The sequence below is a fragment of the Rattus norvegicus genome, chromosome 2, assembly GCF_021556685.1.
Source record: "Rattus norvegicus strain SHRSP/BbbUtx chromosome 2, alternate assembly SHRSP_T2T, whole genome shotgun sequence".
In the NCBI taxonomy this organism is placed as follows: Eukaryota; Metazoa; Chordata; class Mammalia; order Rodentia; family Muridae; genus Rattus; species Rattus norvegicus.
In genome coordinates, this window is record NC_141535.1 from 124,898,919 (window position 1) to 124,920,004 (window position 21,086).

A 21,086-nucleotide genomic window follows, 5' to 3' on the forward strand; every position below is an offset into this window, starting at 1 on the left:
TCACCTTTAGTTATCTCTGATAGGAACCATTCCCTGTTGTGGGGAGGATAGCTGTGCATTGGTTTTGGCCAAACATTGATTTTATCTCAAGTGTGTGTTTTTAATTCAGCTACAGGTCTAGGATTTTCTAGCATCATTTAATTGACAGAGTTAGCTATTTACCTGTAGTTACAATTCTTAATGAAAATGTTGTCTCTGAGTTGGAAAGATGGTTTAAGAGGAAAGGTGCTTACTATCCCTGGAACCAGATGGTGAAATGAGAAAACAGCCTTCTATAAATTGTCCTCCAACTTCACACTCAAACTATGATACACACACACACACACTCACACACACACTCACACACACACTCACACACACTCACACACACTCACACACACACTCACACACTCACACACACTCACACACACTCACACACTCACAAACTCACACACACTCACACACTCACACACACACTCACACACTCACAAACTCACACACACTCACACACACACTCACACACTCACACACACACTCACACACTCACACACACACTCACACACACACTCACACACTCACAAACTCACACACACTCACACACACACTCACACACTCACACACACACTCACACACTCACACACACACTCACACACACACTCACTCACACACACACACACTCACACACACATGCAGGCATGCGCACACATCCGCGTGCACATAATCACTTTATAAGAAAGTTTTATCTTTTAAACATGTCATTTTTATGCATCTTGGCTTCCTTGCATTTTTATTGTGATTGTCAAGTCACAAAGCTAAATTTTTACACCATTAGAAAATACTCTGACTTTACAATAATAATAGAGAAATACAGACAGTGCTTTAGAATTCAGAATTCAGGGTTATGTGAATTTTATTTAGTGACGGAAAGACAAAAGTCACAAGTCAGATGGTCCTGCAGAGGTGGAACTGTAGTCAGCACACAGCAAGTGGCCTTGGGTCCAGTCCTACACTAGGGGAGCGAGAGGAGAGGGGAGGGGAGGGGAGGGGAGGGGAGGGAAGATGGGGGAAGGGAGGGAGAGGACAGGAGAACTTCTTAGCCAGTAAAGAACTCCTCATAGATTGTCAAGCCTGGCTTGGATGTTATTGTTAAGGCAAGGGATGAAGAGCCCAGAGCTTTCTATTTTAGCTTTTTATAAAATAAATTATTATAATTTTTATACTTTAGTATTTCAAGTAATCTAAAATTCGTCATAAAAAGCTTACTTCAAGCTTTAAGAGCTTCCATATTACTGATAAAATATGAAGTTGGATTTTTTCAGATTTTTATCTTTATTTTTCCCATCTCCTGGTAAAAATTACACGTAAACATTTTAGACAATGTGGGATTTGTAAAATAATGGGGAGAATTTACTTGTTTTCCTAAGTAAAAGTGAGGCACAAATCTCTGACTGTTAATACATGGGCAGACTGATCCCATAGATTTTAATACATGGGCAGACTGATTGTATAGATTTTAATACATGGGCAGACTGATTCTATAGATTTGCGGACAGCGGTTCTTGACACTTCATTTCATATATAAATTTATATCTATTGAAGCAGCTTGTCAAACCTCTGTTTATTCTTCTGTTTATTCTTTCCTTCATTCACTGGAGGGATCAAAAAGGTACACATCTACCAGTCATAGGCTGAGAACCACTGAGCTAGGTCCCAGCCAGTTCCACACTGAATACCACTGAGCTAGGCCCCAGCCAGTCCCACACTGAGAACCACTGAGCTAAGCCCCAGCCAGTCCCACACTAAGAACCTCTGAGCTAGGCCCCAGCCAGTCCCATACTGAGTACCACTGAGCTAGGTCCCAGCCAGTCTCACACTGAGTACCACTAAGCTAGGCCCCAGCCAGTCCCACACTGAGAACCACTGAGCTAGGTCCCAGCCAGTCCCACACTGAGTACCACAGAGCTAGGTCCCAGCCATTCCCACACTGAGTACCACTGAGCTAGGTCCCAGCTAGTCTCACACTGAGTACCACTAAGCTAGGCCCCAGCCAGTCCCACACTGAGAACCACTGAGCTAGGCCCCAGCCAGTCCCATACTGAGAACCACTGAGCTAGGCCCCAGCCAGTCACAGGCTGAGAACCACTGAGCTAAGCCCCAGCCAGTCCCACACTGAGTACCACTGAGCTAGGTCCCAGCCAGTCACAGGCTGAGAACCACTGAGCTAGGTCCCAGCCAGTCCCACACTGAGAACCACTGAGTTAGGCCCCAGCCAGTCCCACACTGAGTACCACTGAGCTAGGCCCCAGCCAGTCCCACACTGAGTACCACTGAGCTAGGTCCCAGCCAGTCCCATACTGAGAACCACTGAGCTAGGTCCCAGCCAGTCACATACTGAGAACCACTGAGCTAGGCCCCAGCCAGTCCCACACTGAGAACCACTGAGTTAGGCCCCAGCCAGTCACAGGCTGAGAACCACTGAGCTAGGTCCCAGCCAGTCCCACACTGAGAACCACTGAGCTAGGTCCCAGCCAGTCACAGGCTGAGAACCACTGAGCTAGGCCCCAGCCTCTCTTTTTAATTTTTAATAGCTCTGTTCAGCTATACTTCATAAATCATACAGTTTACCCAGGCTTAAAGTATAGATGTAGGAGCTGGAGAGATGGCTCAGAGATTAGGAACATTGGTGCTTTTGCAGAGGATCTGGACTTGGTTCCTAGCATCCACACAGTATCTCAAATTATCTGTAACTCTAGTTCCAGGGGATCCGGTGCCCTCTTATGGCCTCTGGTGGCACCAGGTGAGCACATGGCTATACAGACAAACATGGAGGTAAAACAGTCAAACACACAAAATAAAAACAAGTAAGTCTGTTTCAAGTATATTCAGAGATATTGGCCATGGTCAATGTCAGAACATTTTTATCACCTTCAAAAGAAACCCTGTGCCCCTTGTCATCCTGGATATCACAGCTCAAGCCCCAGGTACCCGCTGACTTGCTAACCATACCTGGTAGGGGTTGCTACAGTAGACATTTGAAATGAATGCAGTCATAAAATATAAGTGCTCATTTATTTCTTAAAGATACTTTTTAAATTGTGTGTGTGTGTGTGTGTGTGTGTGTGTGTGTGTGTGTGTGTGTGTGTGTGTGTATGGGTATGTGCCTCTGCAAATATGAGAATAGCTGCCCACAGAAGCCAGAGGTATCAGATTCCTTGAAGCTGGAGTTACAGGCACCCGTGCTTACCTGACATGAAGGCTGGGAACAGCACTTGTCCTCTGGAAGAGCAGCGAGTGCCCCTGACTAGCAAGCCATCTCTCCAGCTCTGAGTAATGTTTCTAACAACATTTAAGGTTTTTCGTGTAGATTTGTTCTTTGTCTTTCTCTGCTGTGTAAGATGGATGCTACTTCACTTCTTGTCAGTAGTGATAAGACATGAGGTAACCTGTGCAAGCAATGATGACAGCTAGGAAAGCCTTTTTGAGGAAACAATAAATGTGAAATGTTGTCTTCCAGTTCTTGTTGCACATTCTTTTTTAAGAATTGTATTAAGATTAGTATGATATAAAAGAGGTTAATGTTTGCCTAAAGGTATATGTACCTTATGCTTTAACATTAAAAACAATATTCTGTTTGGAAAAATCTTTTTCATAGTTCATATTTAAAGTAGCACACACTTGCATTCCCTATATTCCCATAGTTGGTTATTGTATTTCTTTTGAGAAGTTATTTAATTGTTTGCAGCTGTGTGAAGTATAATCATGAAGACATTGCATGAAATATACATAGCAACAGCTTGTGACAGAAGCACTCTCTCGGCAGCCATCACGTGGTGTGCCCCTGCTCTGTCCAGGAGTCCCCTTGAGCTCCTATGTGCGCATGGCCCGAATTCCATCACTTGCTTCTAACCCGTGTCTCACACTGGGCTGTCATCCTCCAGGTGCAATCGCTGTTTTGTCTTTGTGATCTCCTTAGTGACTGTGCCCATACATGGGCAATCCCAGAGGGGCTGTGGAATTAATGAGCTAGGACACAGAGTCTTTTAAAAATATCCTAAACTGTGTGTAGATACTTCATGTCAAGAAAACATTTCACACATCCCCGAGTTTTAGACAGGGTCTCATTATGTGGCCCTGTTGGCCTGGGACTCACTGTGTCACTCAAACTGGCTTCAAACCCATAGCAGTCCTTCCGCCACAGCAGTAACCTCCTGAGAGCCAGGATTGTTAGCATGTAATGATTCTACTTTTGTGTGTCTTGGAGGTTTGGAGATAATTCCAAATGTGCTTTTGTTGTTACAAAACCCCTGCCTTTTCTGTGTGTCAGTTAGGTATGTGGCAAGAAATTTGCTTATTAAGCAATTCAGTTCTTAAATTATACCATGTGTAACCTTTTAAGGATATTTTTAAAGTTTTGTAACAGTTAAAGATATTCTAACTGCATGTTGAATTTATGTTTTGTTTTTTTTTAGCTCATCCCTCCATGTAAATGGGAAACAAATTCATGTTGCTTACTTGAAAGAGTCTGACAAGTTGCTGTTAATTGGCCTGCCTGCTGAAGAGTGAGTTGGGATCTTTTTGTTTCCCTTTAAACATTTCTGAAACTATGGCAACAACAACAACAAAAGTAAAATAACAGTAACAAGGCCTGCCTCATTACCATCATGGCGCTTTTGTCAAAAAGCAAACTCCCTGTGAAGGGTCCATGATCCCAAGGCGCTGCACTGGGGAAGTGCTATTGCCCTGTCTTCGGGCTGTCAGTGTAGACACCACAGTGGTAACTGGGCGGGGTGTTTTCTTCCACTCAGACTTCACAGGAATGGGCTTTGGACTTAGTGAGCCCATATTTTATTCACTGGAGAATATGGGGGTCAAGGCTCAGCACAGGGTATTTCTCCCCCTGATGTTGTACATCTTTGGTAAAACAGTGACTCTGCAATGCCAAAGTGACTTCCTACGTCTGGGTGACCTCGTTATGGGGTAAGCTCCCTTTACACTCTGCCCGCAGCTGACCAAATGGAGGTCGGTGTCATCAGATCATGTCACAAACTCCTCTTTTATTTTTTTATGTTTAAGAGTTCCTCTCCCCCAGCTAAGGAACATGACAGAGGACGTCGCCCAAACCCTAAAGTTCATGTATGGTTCTTTAGACAGGTGAGTGTTTCTCTGAAATCTGTCTCACATCCAGTGTCTTCTGTGTCATCCTCTGGGTCTGGCAGTGCCCTTGCCTGAGAAGCAGGCTGTTTGGTTTGTTTACTCCTTGCCTTGCGACAGTCCCCTCATGTTTTCTTTCTCTTTAAATTTTTATTTAATTCAACCATGAATTAATTTTCAAGGCAGGATCTTGCTGTGTAGCTCACACGGACCTAGACCTTGCTCTGTAGCCTGGGATGGTGAGAGCTCATAATTGAGCTCCCTCAGCCTTCAGGTGCTAGGACTGTGGGCGTGAACCGCCACACCAGATTTTAGTGAGCCGTGATGCTATTTCTCCTTCCACATTGTATCCCGTAATGTACAATGTGGAAACTCATATAAACTACTAATTAGTACAGGATCTAGTGATTACAAGGCCTTATTGTGATGTATAGTAACTGGCACATACTGGTTCTCTTGTTTAGAGGCAGATAGATAGCACATGTCTGTGTAGCATATAGACAAGAGTGAGGTTTTAAGTAAAATATTTTGGTTTTCTTGCTATCATACTGCCCCAAAATGCTTCTTTATTCAAAAAATTTAATCCAAAATGTGCATTTAGTTAGGCATAGTGGCTCACATCTGTAAACTCAGCATTTGTGAGTCTGAGGCATGAGGATTACTGTAAGTTCAAGGCTGACCTAGGCTATTTAAGTGGTTTTCAGGCCAGTCTGAGTTATAGACCTTGTCTCAAAAGCCAAGATAAACGAACAGAGCACAGTTAGTAGGAGTCAGATGCACAGTACGGAATGGTACAGTGCTGTGTGTTCCTTCACGTATTCTCTGTAAACACGAGTATGCCTTCCGTTTCATGATGACCTTCTGCTTCTCTTTTCTTGTAAGTTTGTAGTCATCCTCACTCTTCATGACCCTCTCACCTCCTCCTACTACTACTGAAACCCTCTTTCCTCCCACAAGCCCCCTCCTACTTACATGTCTTTTGTGTGACCCACTGAGTTGATTGAGGTTACTTACAGGTGTTTGAGCATTATCTGGAACTTTGCTAGGGCCCTCCATCCATGGCAAAATGCCTACCATACCGTCTTGTACAGGTCTTGTGTAGATAACTGTAGCCGAGTGAGTTCCAGAGGACATCTTTGTGTGTCACGCCTCCTTCCACACCCTCTGAGTCTCACCTTCTCCTGAGATGTCGCCTGAGCCCTGGGGAGGATCATGCAGATGTCCTATAGGGTCAGGCGCTTACCCATCGCTCATTCTTGGAGCTGTGGCCTGTTGTAGGTGCTCTTGGTTTTTAGTCTTATAATGTGATACATATTTCTTGATTTGAAGGGGAAAAAATTGAGGTAACTGTTAATCATTTGAATGTACAGGATTATGCCTGGAAAATATTTTTCTCCAGTAGGATTTCTGCAGATTCCGGTGCCTCTGCAGGCAAACGTGATGCCTCTGCTCGAACACCAGAGTACACCAGTATAGAGACTGAAAGATAGTTGATGCATTTTTTTAAAAACATGGTGATATCTCTCTCTGATTGTCTATGGGGAAAGTTTAGTAGGACTGTGCTCAAGGCATCAGAGATGAACTTCTGTGATTATATTAATCTGGAGAGATCATTTTTTAATCACATTTTCTGCTGGAGAACCTGTGGGGAGCTACGTCCCTCCCAGACTTGATTACTTATGAGGAACTTTCAATAAATGAGGTGCAAAAGGCTGGTCATCCAAACACAGTACCTTCTCCCTTTCCTAATGTGACTTAATCTATGTGGAATGAGATTGTGGTGTTAATTGCTTTTTTAGAGTTCTGTTAGACTGGAAACTCTGCTGTATTGTGCCCTAGTTGAGCTGTTTGCACAAATTGAGAAATTATCAAAGATAAACTTTCTGTGGTGGATTTCATGCATGTCAACAAATGCTGAAGTTATGTGGTCCACAGAGTAGGTTAAGGGCAGATGGGCCTAGTTTCTCTGCACTTCACCTCCTATTGATATGAACATTTCTCTTTATAGCAGCAAATTTAATTAATTTTTCCTTGTTCAAACAGGAATTTGAAGGGCAAACCAAGAAAACGAATGGGAAAATGTCTGTGTTCTTTAAGAAGCACATGGATACAAGCAGTTACTAATAGACATTTTGTAACAATTCTTAATTAAGCTTTTTTTCTGTAAAAAGATTTCAAAAAGGTTTTTCAAAGGTCCCAAGACTTAATGATCATTTAAAGTTATGAGCTATTTCCTATTAGTGTTATGATCAAATTAAAGCTATATTTCCTTTCTCTGTCTACAGTGCCTGTCCACTCCACCCATTCCTCTCTGTATGTACCATTTTCCTGCCTAACAGCAGCTCCATGGTACTATAGTAGCTGTTTCTGGGTCTCTGTTTTTATTCCTGCTCCATTAATTAATTTCTGTAAAGCAGTTAGAATGACCAGCATTACTACCTGAGTCCCATCTACCTACCTGTCTGATCAGATCTCAAACCACGCCAGTCCCTGCTTATTTATACATTGGCAACATTTGCCCCACCATAGACTCTGCCCTCTTCCCTCCTGCTTGGTCTTCTTCAGACAGGAATATCAACTTAAATGGCCTATTTTCAGAGTGTTTCATAATCATTTTCTCTAAAATAGCATGCTGACCAGGTACAAAGTTGCATGCTTATAGTTGCAGCTCTTTGGGAAGCTGAAGGGACCTGTGACCTCACAAGTTCATGCAGATCCTCTCTTTAAAATAAAGACATGAATAAAACACCTGACTGTCCATCTGTCCCACCATCCGTCATCTCCTTGCCTTAGTCCTTCAGCATGTGTGCGCAGCAGGCATTCATTGTCTTTTGTCTGATTCTGTTGTTGTACTCCCAGCAAAGAGAACGGTGACTGGAACAAAGTAGGCACTTAGATATTTGCAGGATGAGTCAGCGAGTGTTACTTCGGTATGATACAAAACAGCCGTTGTGTCATCTCCTGAGCTGGTCCAAGGAAAAGTTGTGATTATTGCTGGGCTGCTCTTGCTTGTCTAAATCAGCTATTTAATTCCTCCAGTCCCCTCTGTCTCTCTGTATCCTTTCTTTTTGCCTTCCCTTCCTCCCTCCAATGCTTGTGCCACTATTGAGGAGAAAAATAACTTAGCTCTGTGTTTTGTACTTCCCGTATACTCATAATAAGCCCCATAAGAAGCTGTGTGTAGTGACGCTAGGTGATTTGAAGGTGAGTTGGGTCACATTAACCCCAGTTTTAACTTGGAAACCAAAATTCAGAGAGAGGCCTGCTGATTGGCCATATGAGAGTTGCCTAGTAAGAACGATTCAAAGCCAAATCTATTGTACTGCAGAGTTCAGAATCTCTCTTATCTTATCCTCCATGACCTGAAAGACATTGGGAGTTGTAAATGGTTGAAAGATAGAAAGAAAGGAAGTGTGTATTTTGGCCCTTTTCTTGTGCACATGGCCCTGTGTTGGCCCAGCAGTTCTTCCCTGGTGTCCTCCTTCAGTCACCCCACAGCAGTAGCTGTAACTTCAGGAACTGGAGGAGGGAGTGTCAGTGCTGGGGCAGGGCCAGTCCCCTGAGCTAGTGCAGGTCCTGGTCCCCTCCACAGCCTGGGCTCACTTCCAGCTCCTGCTTCCCCAGTGCCTTTTGCCAGGTTGAGAACACACCTCGTCTGGACCATTTCTTCAGCTTGTTCTTCGAACGAGCTCTTCGGCCCGGGAAATTACATCTCAGCGCCAGCCCCAGTGCCCAGCAGTACGATGCAGCCAGTGCTGTGCTTTTGGACAACCTCCCTGGAGTCCGTTGGCTCCTACTTCCACAGGAACTTAAGGTAATCAAGGGGTCCCAAATAAGAATCCGAGCCATCCACCTTATTCTTATTCTCGTTTCCTTTGTAAAACAATTTTTTAAATTTATACTTGGGGCATGCCTGCCACCATGGTATGTGTGGGTCATAGGATAGGTTAGTGTGCTTGGTTCCCTCCCTCTGCCTCTGTCTAGGTTCCAGGACTGAGCTGGCCCTCTTCTCCCTTTCTCTATAGGATATGTGCATGTATGTGCACATGCACGTGTACATCTGTGTGTGTGTGTGTGTGTGTGTGTGTGTGTGTGTGTGTGTGTTTCAGGATTATAGGTGACAACTGAAGAAACTGCTGAAGTAGGAGGTCCAGTGATACAACCTTCAACAAATGAGCCTTAAAAGTAGAAATTGGTTCTCTCGTCATATTTTATATTTAAGCTTTCCAAACTCAGAATTCTTGTCAGAAATCTAAGATGAATGTCTTCCTTGGCAGTTCTGTGGCTCTGATTTTATAGCCCAAGGTCAGCTTTTGTTTCTGTCCAAATTAAAGCTGTAGAGTGTTACTTTCCTTGACGCTAGTAAAAGACTGACTAACCGAATCCTTTGCTGATCGCGTTCGCTGGTTTAACATCAGTCTTAAGAATACAAGGTCCACTGACAGCAAAGCATTCTTTGTTTTGTTTTTGATTCTGAGGGTGAACCCTCAGCCTCTTGCATTCCAGATCATGTTCTACCAACTGAGCCACATCTCCAGGTCCCTGCTGTGTACAGACCTGTTTAGGTCTTGCTTGGTTCCATATGCAGCTGGCCAACACAGGCCTTTGTGATGTTTCGGTGACTGTCCACCACGCATGACTTTGCAAAACTGACAAGATCACTTCAGAAACCTTAGTGTGACCCACCATTAAATTCCGTTACTTATAGCATTTTCTCAACATTAAATGAGGTGGCATTGTATGGCCACCTCTCGGCCCATGATTAAACTCAGACTGTTTTCCTAGAAAAATACCCAAGACTCTGTTCTTCATGAAGTTCTTCATGAATACCCAAGTGACTGACAATTTACTACTAATCATTTAAGTCATATGTCGAGATGGGAAAGCACTCAACTGTAAAAGGGGGAAGGGCTCACTGTGACTGTCGTCACAGCTGTGCAGGCTCCAGTACATGGCTCTTAGTTGAAGTTGGGGTGTCAGCCCATATATACAGGACATTTCATATGCTGCTCTTTGATTTTGTCCTTGGTTCTGTGAGTTGACAGTCTCTGACTAAAATGACCATCTTCTTTTCTTTTTCTTGTCCGAGAACTTGATCGTAGGAGCCCATGCATGCTGGCCAAACATTCTGTCACTGAGTTATATCCCCAACCTCGTTTTCTTAAACCATATCAAACATAAAAGTACCACACATCAATTAGCTGTAGTACAACCACTTTAAGCTTAACCCCAACCAGCTTACAAATATATGAGATTCAGACTATGGTCATTTTATTTGGCTTTGACAATTACTTTTCTAACTGCTGACCTGGCTACCTGCCTGTGGTGTGCCCTAGACACTTGCTGTTTCTCCCAGCCACCTGCTCATGGTCCATCTCCCCTCATGGTAGCTTCCTCCTCTCCCTCCATTCTTCTTCCTTCTCCTCCCAGTCTCTCTCTTCTCATCTGTCTCTGTCTCTGTCTCTCTCTCTCACTCTCTCTCTCTCTCTCTTCCTCTCTGTTTCTCTGTCTCTCTCTCTTTCCCCCTCTCTCTCCAACTCCCCTTCTCTCCCTCTCCATCCTTACTTTTTTTTCCCTCCATCTTTATTAACTTGGGTGTTTCTTATTTACATTTCGAGTGTTATTCCCTTTCCCGGTTTCCAGGCCAACATCCCCCTAGCCCCTCCCCCTCCCCTTCTATGTGGTGGTTCCCCTCCTCATCCTCTCCCCATTACCATCCTCCCTCCCAACAATCACGTTCACTGGGGGTTCAGTCTTGACAGGACCAAGGGCTTCCCCTTCCACTGGTGCTCTTACTAGGATATTCATTGCTACCTATGCAGTTGGAGCTCAGGGTCAGTCCATGTATAGTCTTTGGATAGTGGCTTAGTCCCTGGAAGCTCTGGTTGATTGGCATTGTTGTTCATATGGGGTCTCAAGCCCCTTCAAACTCTTCCAGTTCTTTCTCTGATTCCTTCAACGAGGGTCCCGTTCTCAGTTCAGTGGTTTGCTGCTGGCATTCGCCTCTGTATTTGCTGTATTCTGGCTGTGTCTCTCAGGAGAGATCTACATCCGGCTCCTGTCAGCCTGCACTTCTTTGCTTCATCCACCTTATCTAATTGGGTGGCTGTATATGTATGGGCCACATGTGGGGCAGGCTCTGAATGGGTGTTCCTTCTGCCTCTGTTCTAAACTTTGCCTTCCTATTCCCTCCCAAGGGTATTCTTGTTCCCCTTTTAAAGAAGGAGTGAAGCATTCACATTTTGGTCATCCTTCTTGAGTTTCATGTGTTCTGTGCATCTAGGGTAATTCAAGCATTTGGGCTAATAGCCACTTATCAATGAGTGCATACCATGTGTGTTTTTCTGTGATTGGGTTACCTCACTCAGGATGATATTTTCTAGTTCCATCCATTTGCCTATGAATTTCATGAAGTCACTGTTTTTGGTAGCTGAGTAATATTCCATTGTGTAGATGTGCCACATTTTCTGTATCCATTCCTCTGTTGAAGGGCATCTGGGTTCTTTCCAGCTTCTGGCTATTATAAATAAGGCTGCTATGAACATAGTGGAGCATGTGTCTTTTTTAATATGTTGGGGCATCTTTTGGGTATATGCCCAAGAGAGGTATAGCTGGGTCCTCAGGTAGTTCAATGTCCAATTTTCTGAGGAACCTCCAGACTGATTTCCAGAATGATTGTATCAGTCTGCAATCCCACCAACAATCGAGGAGTGTTCCTCTTTTTCTACTTCCTCGCCAGTATCTGCTGTCTCCGGAGTTTTTGACCTTAGCCTTTCTGACTGGTTTGAGGTGGAAGCTCAGGGTTGTTTTGATTTTCATTTCCCTATGACCCCTGAAGTCTTTTTATTGTTGAGGATAGTTTTAGCTATCCTGGGTTTTTTGTTCTTCCAGATGAATTTGCAAATTGTTCTGTCTAACTCTCTGAAGAATTGGATTGGTATTTTGATGGGGATTGCATTGAATCTGTAGATCACTTTTGGTAAAATAGCCATTTTTACTATGTTAATCCTGCCAATCTATGAGCATGGGAGATCTTTCCATCTTCTGAGATCTTCAATTTCTTTCTTCAGAGGCTTGAAGTTTTTATCAAACAGATCTTTCACTTGGTTAAAGTCACACCGAGGTATTTTATATTATTTGGGACTATTATGAAGGGTATCATTTCCCTAATTTCTTTCTCGGCTTGTTTTTCTTTTGTGTAGAGGAAGGCTACTGATTTATTTGAGTTAATTTTATACACAGCCACTTTGGTGAAGGTGTTTAGCAGGTTTAGTAGTTTGATGGGGGAACTTTTGGGATCACTTAAGTATACAATCATATCACCTGCAAATACTGATATTTTGATTTCTTCCTTTCCAATCTGTATCCCTTTGATCTTCTTTTGTTGTCTGATTGCTCTGGCTAGGACTTTGAGAACTATATTGAATAAGTAGGGAGAGAGTGGGCAGCCTTGTCTAGTCCCTGATTTTAGTGGGATTGCTTCAAGTTTCTCTCTGTTTAGTTTAATATTAGCTTCTGGTTTGCTGTATATGGCTTTTACTCTGTTTAGGTATGGGCCTTGAATTCCTATTCTTTCCAGGACTTTTATCATGAAGGGGTGTTGAATTTTGTCAAATGCTTTCTCAGCATCTAATGAAATGATCATGTGGTTTTTAATCTTTCAGTTTGTTTATGTAGTGGATCATGTTGATGGTTTTCCATATATTAAACCATCCCTGCATCCCTGGAATAAGCCCACTTGATCATGATGGATGAATGTTTTGATGTGCTCTTGGATTCAGTTTGCAAGAATTTTTTTTTCTCTTTTTTTTCAGAGCTTGGGAACCCAGGGCCTTGTGCTTACTAGGCAAGTGCTCTACCACTGAGCTAAATCGCCAACCCCTAGTTTGCAAGAATTTTATTGATTATCTTTTTGTTGATATTCATAAGGGAAATTGGTCTTAAGTTCTCTTTCTTTGTTGGGTCTTTGTATGGTTTAGGTATAAGAGTAATTGTGGCTTCATTTTGGGAAGGAATTCGGTAGGACTCCATCTCTTTCAATTTCATGGAATAGTTTGGATAGTATTGGTATGAGTTCTTCTATGAAGGTCTGATAGAATTCTGCACTGAACCCGTCTTGACCTGGGCTGGTTTGGTTGGGAGACCTTTAATGACTGCTTCTATTTCTTTAGGAGTTATGGGGTTGTGTAAATGGTTTATCTGTTCCTGATTTAACTTCAGTACCTGGTATCTGTCTAGGAAATTGTACATTTCCTCCAGATTTTCAATTTTTGTTGAATATAGGCTTTTGTACTAGGATCTGATGATTTTTTTAATTTCCTCTGACTCTGTTGTTATGTCTCCCTTTTCATTTCTGATTTTGTTAACTTGGACACACTCTCTGTCCTCTGGTTAGTCTGCCTAAGGGTTTATCTATCTTGTTGATTTTTCTCAAAGAACCAACTTTTGGTTCTGTTGATTCTTTGTATGGTCCTTTTTGTTTCTACTTGGTTGATTTCAGCTCTGAGTTTGATTATTTCCTGCCTTCTACTCCTCCTGGGTGTATTTGCTTCTTTTTGTTCTAGAGCTTTTCGGTGTGCTGTCAAGTTGCTGATATATGCTCTCTCCTGTTTCTTTCTGCAGGCACTCAGAGCTATGAGTTTTCCTCTTAGCATAGCTTTCATTGTGTCCCATAAGTTTGGGTATGTTGTACCTTCATTTTCATTAAATTCTAAGAAGTCCTTAATTTCTTTCTTTATTTCTTCCTTGACCAGGTTATCATTAAGTAGAGCATTAATCAACTTCCATGTATATGTGGGCATTCTTTAGCCCGTGGTGGTCTGATACGATGCATGGGATTATTTCTATCTTTCTGAATCTGTTAAGACCTGTTATTACTGATTATATGGTCAGTTTTGGAGAAAGTACCATGAGGTGGTGAGAGGAAGGTATATCCTTTTGTTTTGGGATAGAATGTTCTAAAAATATCTGTTAAATCCATTTGGTTCATGACTTCTCTTAGTCTGTCTATGTCTATGTTTAATTTCTGTTTCCATGATCTGTCCATTGATGAGAGTGGGGTGTTGTGTGAGGTGCAATATGTGCTTTGAGCTTTAGTAAGGTTTCTTTCATGTTTGTAGGTGCCCTTATATTTGGAGCATAGATATTTACGATTGAGAGTTCACCTTGGTGGATTTTTCCTTTGACGAATATGAAGTGTCCTTCCTTATCCTTTTTGATGACTTTTGGTTGAAAATTGATTTTATCTGATATTAGAATGGCTACTCCAGCTTGCTTCTTCCGACCATTTGCTTGGAAAGTTGTTTTCCAGCCTTTCACTCTGAGGTAGTGTCTGTCTTTGTCTCTGAGGTGTGTTTCCTGTAGGTAGCAGAATGCAGGGTCCTCGTTGCGTATCCAGTTTGTTAATTTATGTCTTTTTATTGGGGAGTTGAGTCCATTGATGTTGAGAGATATTAAGGAATAGTGATTATTGCTTCCTGTTACATTCATATTTGGATGTGAGGCTATGTTTGTGTGCTTTTCTTCTCTTTGTTTTGTTGCCAAGATGATTAGTTTCTTGCTTCTTCTAGGGTATAACTTGCCTCCTTATTTTGGGCTTTACCATTTATTATCCTTTGTAGTGCTGGATTTGTAGAAAGATATTGTGTAAATTTGGTTTTGTCATGGAATATCTTGGTTTCTCCATCTATGTTAATTGAGAGTTTTGCAAGATACAGTAACCTGGGCTGGCATTTGTGTTCTCTTAAGGTCTGTATGACATCAGTCCAGGATCTTCTGGCTTTCATAGTTTCTGGCGAAAAGTCTGGAGTAATTCTGATAGGTCTGCCTTTATATGTTAGTTCACCTTTTTCCCTTACTCCTTTTACTATTCTTTCTTTGTTTTGTGCATTTGGTGTTTTGACTATTATGTGACAGGAGGAGCTTCTTTTCTGGTCCAATCTATTTGTAGTTCTGTAGGCTTCTTGTATGTTTATGGGCCTCTCTTTCTTTACATTAGGGAAGTTTTCTTCTATGATTTTGTTGAAGATGTTTACTGGTCCTTTGAGTTGGGAGTCTTCACTCTCTTCTATACCTATTATCCTTAGGTTTGATCTTCTCATTGTGTCCTGGATTTCCTGTATGTTTTGGGCCAGTAGCTTTTTCCATTTTACATTATCTTTGACAGTTGTGTTCATGATTTCTATGAAATCTTCTGCTACTGAGATTCTCTCTTCTAACTCTTGCATTCTATTGGTGATGTTTGTATCTATGGCTCCTTGTCTCTTTCTTTGGTTTTCTATATCCAGGGTTGTCTCCCTTTGTGCTTTCTTTATTGCTTCTATTTCCATTTTTAATTCCTTCACCTGTTTGATTGTGTTTTCCTGTAATTCTTTCAGGGATTTTTGCATTTCCTCTCTATAGGCTTCTGCTTGTTTATTTGTGTTTCCCTGCATTTCTCTAAGGGAGTTCTTTATGTCTTTCTTGAAGTCCTCCATCATCATGATCAAATGTGATTTTAAATCAAGAGCTTGCTTTTCTGGTGTGTTCAGATATTCAGTGTTTGCTTTGGTGGGAGAATTGGGCTCCGATGATGCCATGTAGTCTCAGTTTCTGTTGCTTGGATTCCTATGCTTGCCTCTTGCCATCACGTTGTCTCTGGTGTTACCTTGTTCTGCTATTTCTGACAGTGGTCGGACTGTCCTATAGGCCTGTGTGTCAGGAGTGCTGTAGACCTGTTCTCTTTCCACCAGTTATGGGAACAGAGTGTTCTGCTTTCAGGCATGTAGTCGTTCCTGTCTACTGGTCTTCAGGTGTTCCTGTGGGTGTGTGTCCTGATTCCACCAGGCAGGTCACTTGGAGCAGAAAAGTTGGTCTTACCTCTGGTCTCAGGCCTGTAGTCACTTCTCAGAGCCAGGTTTCAGCTCTCTGTGAGGGTAGCAACCAGAAGGGCCTGCCCTAACTTCGCTTGGGACCCTGTGCACAGGGGCCCCAGATGGCGGTAGGCGTTTTCCTCTAGAGTCAGAAATGTGGGCAGAGAGTAGTCTTCTTTGGCTTCCCAGGCGTGTCTGCCCCTCTGAAGGTCTAGCTCTCCCTCCCACCGGATTTGGGTGCAGGGAGCTGTTTGACCGTGTCCCTTCAGATCCGGGCAGTGTCTTGACCACAGCGTTAAGTCCCCCTATCTTCTTGTTCCCAGAGTCACTATACTCTTTCCTCTTGGGCTAGGGATGTGGGCAGGGGTGGGCAGTACTGGCGATCTCTCCTGCCCTGCAGTCTCAGGAGTGCCCACCTGTCTGGGGGGTAAGCTCTCTCTCCAGTGGGATTTGGGAGCACAGAGCTGTGGGCTGGGATCAGCTAGGTTAGGGCCCCAGCTAGAAACCGGAAGTGTACTGTCCTGGAGGAATTTTGCCTTTGTGAGTCCTGAGTTCACCAGGCAGGTCACTTGGAGCAGAAAAGTTGGTCTTACCTCTGGTCTTGAGCCTGGAGTCGCTTCTCAGAGCCGGGTTTCAGCTCTCCATGAGGGCAGCAACCAGAGGGGCCTGCCCTGCCTTTGCTCGGGACTCCCTCTCCATCCTTAACCAGTCTGGAATCTCTCCAGTAATTTGGTGTAACCAATTTTATTTAACCAATCGTTTTAAGCTTGTAAATGTGAGAAGTGACTCTAGGCCCAGACTTCCTAAGGAATTTAGCATTGCAATACATAGTAGCAGACTAACGCTCAACCCTCGGCCTCACCAGTGCTTTCATGAGGAAACACACTTTTTGACATAAGGAAGTACCTAGGTAATGTTGCCTTTAAGATAGAAGGACCCTGTCTCTAAAGTCTATCTCACAACCAGTGTGAAGCTTTTAACCCAGGAGAGGTACCAGCCCTCCAGATCTCTTTCTAATCAGAAGGTACCAGTGAGAGCTGACCTGGCTAAGAGTCACCCCAGACTCATGCCCCTGTCTCATGTTTGGTTCTTTCTTAGGAACTTCATCTCAGCTTATCTTGTCTTCTTTTCTTGCACAGTGTCTCATTCATTTTATTTTAAATTTTCTGGCTGTTAATTCTAATGTACCCATATCTAGTTTAGCCACATCTTAGCTGATACTTTCTATCCTAAATTTGTGGGCTTGCTCTTTGGGGCCTTGTGACCCTTTTTTCTTGGTAGTTAGACATGCTGTATATGTGAAAGGACCACCAGATGTAGGCCCTGCTAATGAAGTGATCAAGTGTTAAGAGGGGAAGCACTCAGTCCAGTGGGGCTGCAGATTGTTGGACTGTGGACCTTAGCGTCATTTGTCAGGCTTCTTCTCCCCTCTGCTGGGACAGGCCGGCTAACTAGCGTGAGCTGGAGTTGGGCATTTCCCTCCACCCAGGTAGGAGGTTACACAGTCCTCTTCTGCACTGAGGAAGGCTCTTGCTGACTGTGCTCACCACCCCAGGTCTGGCACATCCCATGGGTTGTTCTATAGTTAACTAGTTTCTCCATAGGACAGACTTTGTTAAAGGAAGCCCAGTGCTGGAGAGTACAGCTCCATGGTTCCCTTTCTTTCCTAGTGTTTCCTAGAGTCAGGAGGCCATTCACTATGGCAACCTGGTTAGACTCCTGGTGAGAAAACTCACAAAAGCTTGGGGAACCCAACTATGGGAATTACCAGCGTGGAGCCTCTGGCAGCTTGCTGACTACAATGCACATTTTTCTGTGCTGGCCCTGACTGTGACAGTGGCTTCTGCAGTTGTGAGTGTCTGTCTGTCTTTCCGTCTGTCTGTCGGGCCTTGGGAACAGCAGTTTGCTGTGTTCTTGTCCTTCCAGACACAGAAGAAAGAGTTGACTGTTTCTTCTGTTGAGCCTTGGATGTGTTTGGGCTGAGTACCTATGACAGGGTTTGTGCTTGTGTGACCAGGAGCCAGAAGCCCTAAAGATTTTCTGTTTTACTAAAAGGTTCAAAGAATCTTATCTTCTTTTCTTTGAGATTTTTCACTGTCTTAGATGAGTAGCTTTTATTGACAACCTATCTTGTAATGAAAATAGTAAGGAATTTAATCCCACGAAAAACTCAGGTTTGAAAAGTAATTGTGAGGCAGCTTGGCGAATGATCAGTGGAAGTTTTGGTTTTAACTTGGGAACAGTTTGTTTTGTGTGTAGTATTTGATGGGGCCTCCCTTTGGTTTCCTTTCCCAGATGTTTGAGAACTTTTCAGTCTTACTTTCCTGGGACACACTGTCATGGTTAGAGGGACAGTTTTTTACCTATTTTAATGTAAACAGTTTATTAGTCCCATATCAGCCCAGAGACCAAGTAGAGTGAAATTCAAAAATCACAAGTATTTGGTCTCTTTGTCCGACATTTTTCTCAAGGTGCAGGGTTCTCACCAAACAAGAGAACACAAAGAATTTGCTCGATGCAGGAAGACATGGGTCACAAATGAGTAGTAAGTCACACTGTGTGACAGTGTTGAAAGGCATGACTAATGGTTCAGGAGCTTTAGTGCTCAGTACAACGCAGTGTGAGACAAGCCCGCAGAGAATGCCTCAGCCTGTGAGGAAAGAGGGGCGGGGGAAAACGGGACTCCTTATTTATGCATCGTGTGTGTGCTACATGTTTAAGTAACTATTTTTGTATGTACACACATTTATGCACTACAGGTTAATTTTGCTCTGTGTTTAAGTTGTGGATGATTTAAGGGAAAGTTCCAGCAATTTCCATAGAAACAAAAGCCAAATGCTATGTAAAAGATTTTTGTCTAATAACTCTGTGGGGAAGTTCAGCTCTGCCAGATCCCAGGAGAACTCCTGCCTTGATGCTTTAATCTGAATAACGATTGGCAACGCTGTTATTCACAACATTGTTTCCAGGAGAGAGACAGGGAAGAATGTTGGTATTTTCCAAGAATTGAAATTACACAGGAAGCGGAAAAGCGACCTAAAATAGGTTAGCCACATTAATAGTGATTTTGCTTTGAGAAGTTTAACAAGTTAAAAAAAATTAAAGTTTTTTAATCTCATAAATTGTTTTGTGTTGACCATTAGATTTTTTACACTTTGCAGCAACTTTTAACAGAAAACACATATGTTAAATAAGTTACTGTTTTGTGTTTGCAAAGCTTAAAAACAGCATATTCCCTATTGAGATACCCCTTAAGTATTGTGACAGCAAAGGACAGCTGTTTACCCCTTCAGACAGTTCAGTGTTCCTCCTTGTGTTCACATAGGTAGAACTGGACACAGCACTGAGTGACCTTGAGGCCGCCGACTTCCAAGAACTGGTAAGAGGTAGGGGATTTCCACCGAGGCACAATGTTGAACTGCAGTTTGTAATCAGTCATTCTGAGTGTTTGACAAGTGAACTTACAGAGTTCAGCCTCTGGTTTGACAATGGCAAATGTCTACTTGGCCCCAGGCTTTGTATTTAGCCACAGATGCTGGCTGTGCAGTGACTGCCTAACAAGTGCTGGGGCTTCTTGAGGACAGAGATGAAGATGGTTTGATGACTTGAGAATGAACATTGTAGGTGTGAACTTAACTTAGACTTCAAAGTGTGGCTTTCGACTTTTTAAATTTCTACTTCCTTGGTCCCCGGATGAAAAGGCCAGCAGATAAGTTGTCAGTATCTTAATATCTAAGTAGTAGATATCATTAACACTCAAGCCACTGTTTGTAAACAACAGTACCCACCGAAAGGGGCTTCAAGGTGACTACACAGAGATAACAGAAAGATGGCAGGCGGCACATTGCCTGTACTTGTCTTTGCTTCTTTATCTGTTGCTGTAATAAAATACTCTGGGGTTTATTCTGACTCATGGATCAGGTTGCAGCCTGTCATGGAGGGGAGGCCCAGCAGCAGGAGCCAGATGGCCAAGTAGAGCATGTATGCATGCAGGGATCAGCCCGCTGTCTCTATGGTCCAGAAACGCTGCGTAGGGAGTAGTCCTGCCCACTGTTAAGATGGGTCTCCCTATGTCAATTAAGATATTCCAGAAAATCCCCCCAAATATGCCTAGAAGCTTACTTCCCAGATGATTTAGATTCCTAAGTTGACAACAAACACTGTTCACAGTGAGGAAGCACACAAACCACCCATGACATACTTGGGTGAAGCATTAGCTCGTCTAACACCATTAGTAAAGGGCAGATCAAGACCATTTGTGGAAGGGAAGTTATAATCAGTCAAATCCAGACTGGGAAACATGGGATCGTTTCTCTCTATAACAAATAAATCACAGAAAGATGGAGGGAGGCAGAGGCAAAAAGAGAAAGATCCTGAAAGAGACTTAACCATGTGATCCAGTTTCAGTGTGAAGTCTTCCTTGGGCTTCTTCATCATTTGTTCAAAAAAATAACCATAAGGCAGGGCATGGTGGCGCACACTTTAATCCCAGCACTGAGGAGGCAGAGAGAGTTGAATTTCAAGTTAAAGACTTTCCTGGATTACACAGTGAGCCCTGTCTCTAAGTAATAAATATATAAGTAGACATCTGTGAGGTGATTAAGAAAATGTAGTGTTAATGGCTGTATATAAGACAAGAATAAATCTTTAAATAATGGCGTTAATGGCTATATATTTTTTTTAAGATTTCTTCTATTTTAGTTTTTCAAGACAGGTTTTCTGTTTTTCTGTGTAGCCCTGCTGTCCTGGAGCTTAGTTCTGTAGACTAGGCTAGCCTCAACCTTTGAGATAGCTGTCTGCCTCCCAAGTGCTGGGATTAAAGGTGTGCAATACCATTGCCCAGCCAAGCACATTATTTTTTAATTATTTTATTTTATGTGTACGTGTGTATCTGCATCTATTTCTGTGTACTGTGTACATGTTTGATCCCATAAAGGCTAGAAGAGGATATAGGATCCCCTGGAACTGGGCTTGCAGGTGGTTGTGCTCCAATTCTGTGTGTTGAGAACTGAACCTGGGTCCTCTACAAGAGCAGTAAGCTCTCCTAACCACGGAGCATCTCCCTGGCCCCTTAGGGTACACTCCGAAGTTACTTACAGAACAAGT

The 21,086-nt window shown here is 43.0% G+C and overlaps 1 protein-coding gene across 1 annotated transcript in view; it reads left to right on the plus strand.

The window, feature by feature from the left end:
- The window catches only part of Intu (inturned planar cell polarity protein), a 75,523-nt gene that overhangs the window by 36,751 nt on the left and 17,686 nt on the right, over nt 1–21,086 (plus strand). Inside the window, exons 6-9 of the mRNA NM_001421108.1 lie at nt 4,449–4,538; nt 5,053–5,130; nt 8,755–8,944; nt 19,306–19,359. Of these exons, the coding sequence (NP_001408037.1) occupies nt 4,449–4,538; nt 5,053–5,130; nt 8,755–8,944; nt 19,306–19,359 (412 nt within the window). The remainder of the gene's footprint in view (nt 1–4,448; nt 4,539–5,052; nt 5,131–8,754; nt 8,945–19,305; nt 19,360–21,086) is intronic.